Below are 3,258 nucleotides of genomic sequence, written 5' to 3'. Positions count from 1 at the left end.
CCCGGAGGGCAGGTCCGAGCCCGAGTAGGCGCGGGTGCGGCCGTTGGCGGCGGGGCCGCTCTGCTTGGCGCCCATGTCCGCGCCGCCCCGGGCCGCGAGCGAGCGAGCGAGGCGGGCGGGACGCAGCTCGCGGCTGCTGCTCAGGTGGCCGTGCGGACGCGGTCGCTGCCGGGCCGCCGCGACGGGCCGCTGCCGCTCGCTGCCGCGGTCCGCGGCCTCCGCACCGCCTCCTCCCGGGCGGCCGCCGCCACCGCCGCCATCCTCCGGCTCCCCGGCGGCTCGGAGAGTGGGAGGCGCCCGGCCGTTCTGGGAGCCGCCTCCCTACGCGCTAGCCGCTCGCAACGGGAAAGAGGAACGGGCGGCGCGCGCCCCGGCAACAGTCGCCTTGCGGCCCGCACAGGACGAGCCGCGGCCCGGCAGAGGCGCAGCGCAGAGATTGGGTCCCGCCGGCCAGACTCTGCCCTACAGCCAGGCCGGCCCGCCCTGGCCCCGCCCAGCATGAGGTGATGGACAGCCTGGTGGCTCCGCCCTCCAGGCCAGGCTTCCGGGCACCAATCAGAAGGCGGCCCCTCCTCCTGCACGTGGCCTGTGGACGCTGGAGAAGAGCAAGTACACCTTTTCCTGGCTGGGCCGGTCCTGGCGGTGTCCTGTCTTGAGCTTTCAGATGGGTAGAAGTGACCTTCATTGGTATTGAATACACTGATTAAAGAAACAAAACAAACAAACAAAAATCAGTCTCAGCAATGAAGACAGTTTAAAGCAAGCAAACAAAAAGCAGCACGGAGTTGAGGACAGAACAAAAACGGGAAGGCTGAAGCCAACTTGATCTGAATTATTCTGGGGTAGAGGAGGAGCACAACACTGGAAGAACGAATGATAATCCAGCCTGACCTTCAGGGATAGAGCAAAACTGAGGCGCAGAGACCATCTTTTTCCTGACACCCAGCCTTCCAGCCCAAAACCAAGGCAAATTATGCAGCCTGTAAATTATTTTCTCTTTTTGGACTTTAGCTTTCTTGCCCAGAATGCTTGAATTAAATCTGCAGGGCAATAGCAGCTTTAAAATCTTGTGGTTTCTCTAAATGGAACTTAACTGACTCCTAAATGCCTTTCTGCGTGCGGTGCTTGGGCCGCCGTCTCTGACTCTCCCATTTGGAGGATGCCTGAGGCATTGTCTACATGGAGAAATAGCCAGTGTGTTTGTAAGAACTGCAGAAATGTGTTGCCATGTGTTTTTTCCCTTTTGTGAGTCATTTATGTAGTGAATTTAGTCATTCTTTAAAAAGATATGGAAATGGAGGCTCTTCAAAATGTACGCACAGGCGTGCACTCGAGGGGGGCCGTGTATAAATGTTTTACCTGTATGTAAACTCAACACGTGTACCTGGTGCCCATCGTGGAGGTCAGAAGAGGGCACTAAATCCCTTGGAACTGGAGTTATGGTGAATTAGCCTCCGCCTGGGATGCTGGGAATGAAACCCATTTCCTCTGTAGGAGCAGCCTGTGAAGCCATCACTTCAGCCACAAGTTAGGTTTTTTTAAGAAAGGGAAATGAGCCCTTATAAGCAGACTTGCCTGTAGTTACAGCCTCTGGAGAAACTTGATCAGGAGGATCACCTGAACCTTAGAATTCAAGGTCAGCCTGAGAAACAGGGGTAGGGGAGGGGTGCCGCTCAACTGTAATCCCAGTACTTGGGAGGCAGAGGCAGGCAGATCTCTGGGAATTCAAGGCCAGACTGGTTTACAAAGTGAGGCCCAGGACAGCCGGGCTACCCCAAGAAACCCAGTCTCAAAAAACAAAACAAAGTAAATTAAAAAAAAAAAAAAAAAAGGAGGAAGAGAAGAAGGAAAAAGAAATGCATTGGTGCATACATATGCTCTACATGTAAGACATAGCTACGCCGAGCTTTCATAGAAAATATCCTCTGTTCCATCACTCGGCTAAATGCCTTTTACCTGCGCATGCTACCAGTCACCCCATTCCCAGGAATGAAGGCAGTGCTGTGTAAGGATCCCTTCGTGGCTCTGATCATGGTATTCATTACACACTCAGTCTGTGGCACTACAATAGCTTTTCAGTGAGTCAGTGTTCTTATGTTTTCCAGTCACTAAAATCACTCTTCTAAAAAATTGTTTACATTTATTTGTGTACACATGTGTATGTGGGTACACTCACGCTGTGAGGTTTGTGTGGTGTCAAGAGTACCACTGACAGGAGTTCTTTTCTTACACCCACGTGGGGTCTGGGGGGGGGGGGGGGGGCGGTCAATGTCCTTACTTGCTTACCTTGCTGGCCCTAAAATGATTCTTGAAAGTCACTCATAAATTTACACTATTGCTCTTCGACAGCGGCAGTGTAGAGAGTCTCTTTCCTCTCTATTCTTTCCTTCATCTGCTTCTCTGTCTCTTTCCGGCCTCCGTGTGTGTCTCCCAGTAGTAATCCTCATGAAGACTGCTTTATTGCCAAGCAGCTGTGACTTCACTTAAAATCTGTGGCTCCATCAACCCCCCCCCCCCCCCCGCCCAGTTCTTCGAATTCCCTTAAGAAACCTGTTCTTGGACAGGAGCCTACCACAGAGGGCCTCTGAAAGGCTCTACCCTGCAGGGTATCAAGGCAGATGTTGAGACTCATAGCCAAACTTTGGGCAGAGTACAGGGAATCTTATGAAAGAAGTGGGAGATAGTAAGACCCGGAGAGGACAGGAGCTCCACAAGGAGAGCAACAGATCCTAAAAGTCTGACACAGGGGTCTTTTTCTGAAACTGCTACTCCAGCCAAAGACCACTCATGGAGATGGCCTGGAACCCCTGCACAGAGATAGCCTATGGCAGTTCAGTATCCAAATGGCCACCATAGTAATGGGGACAGGGACTGTCTCTGACATGAACTGATTGGCCTGCTCTTTGATCACCTCCCCCTGAGGGAGAGCAGCCTTACCAGGCCACAGAGGAAGACAATGCAGCCATTACTGATGAGACCTGATAGACTAGGGTCAGAGGGAAGGAGAGGAGGACCTCCCCTTTTCAGTGGACTGGGAGAGGGACACGGGTGGGGAAGAGAGAGAGTGGGATTGGGAGGGGAGAAGGGAGGGAGGTACAGGGGGGATATAAAGTGAATAAATTGTAATTAATAAAAATAAAAATAATTTTTAAAAAACCTGTTTTTCCTTTTGTTTACCTCCAGAAGCAGACAGGGACCAACCAAGACAAGATTATCAGCACACACCACCACAGAGCAGCAAGTTCAAGCTGGGGTTAG

At 52.4% G+C, this 3,258-nt stretch overlaps 1 protein-coding gene across 1 annotated transcript in view; it reads right to left on the bottom strand.

Moving 5' to 3' along the window:
* The window catches only part of Znrf2 (zinc and ring finger 2), a 72,432-nt gene extending 71,987 nt beyond the window's left edge, over positions 1-445 (bottom strand). The window contains exon 1 of the mRNA XM_055611820.1: positions 7-445. Within this exon, the coding sequence (XP_055467795.1) occupies positions 7-75 (69 nt within the window). The 5' untranslated portion in view covers positions 76-445. The remainder of the gene's footprint in view (positions 1-6) is intronic.
* Positions 446-3,258: the final 2,813 nt, after the last annotated feature.

Source organism: Psammomys obesus, unplaced genomic scaffold (genome assembly GCF_907164565.1).
Source record: "Psammomys obesus unplaced genomic scaffold, mPsaObe1.curated_primary_1811, whole genome shotgun sequence".
NCBI classification, from domain to species: Eukaryota; Metazoa; Chordata; class Mammalia; order Rodentia; family Muridae; genus Psammomys; species Psammomys obesus.
This window is presented reverse-complemented; position numbering and strand designations above follow the sequence as displayed.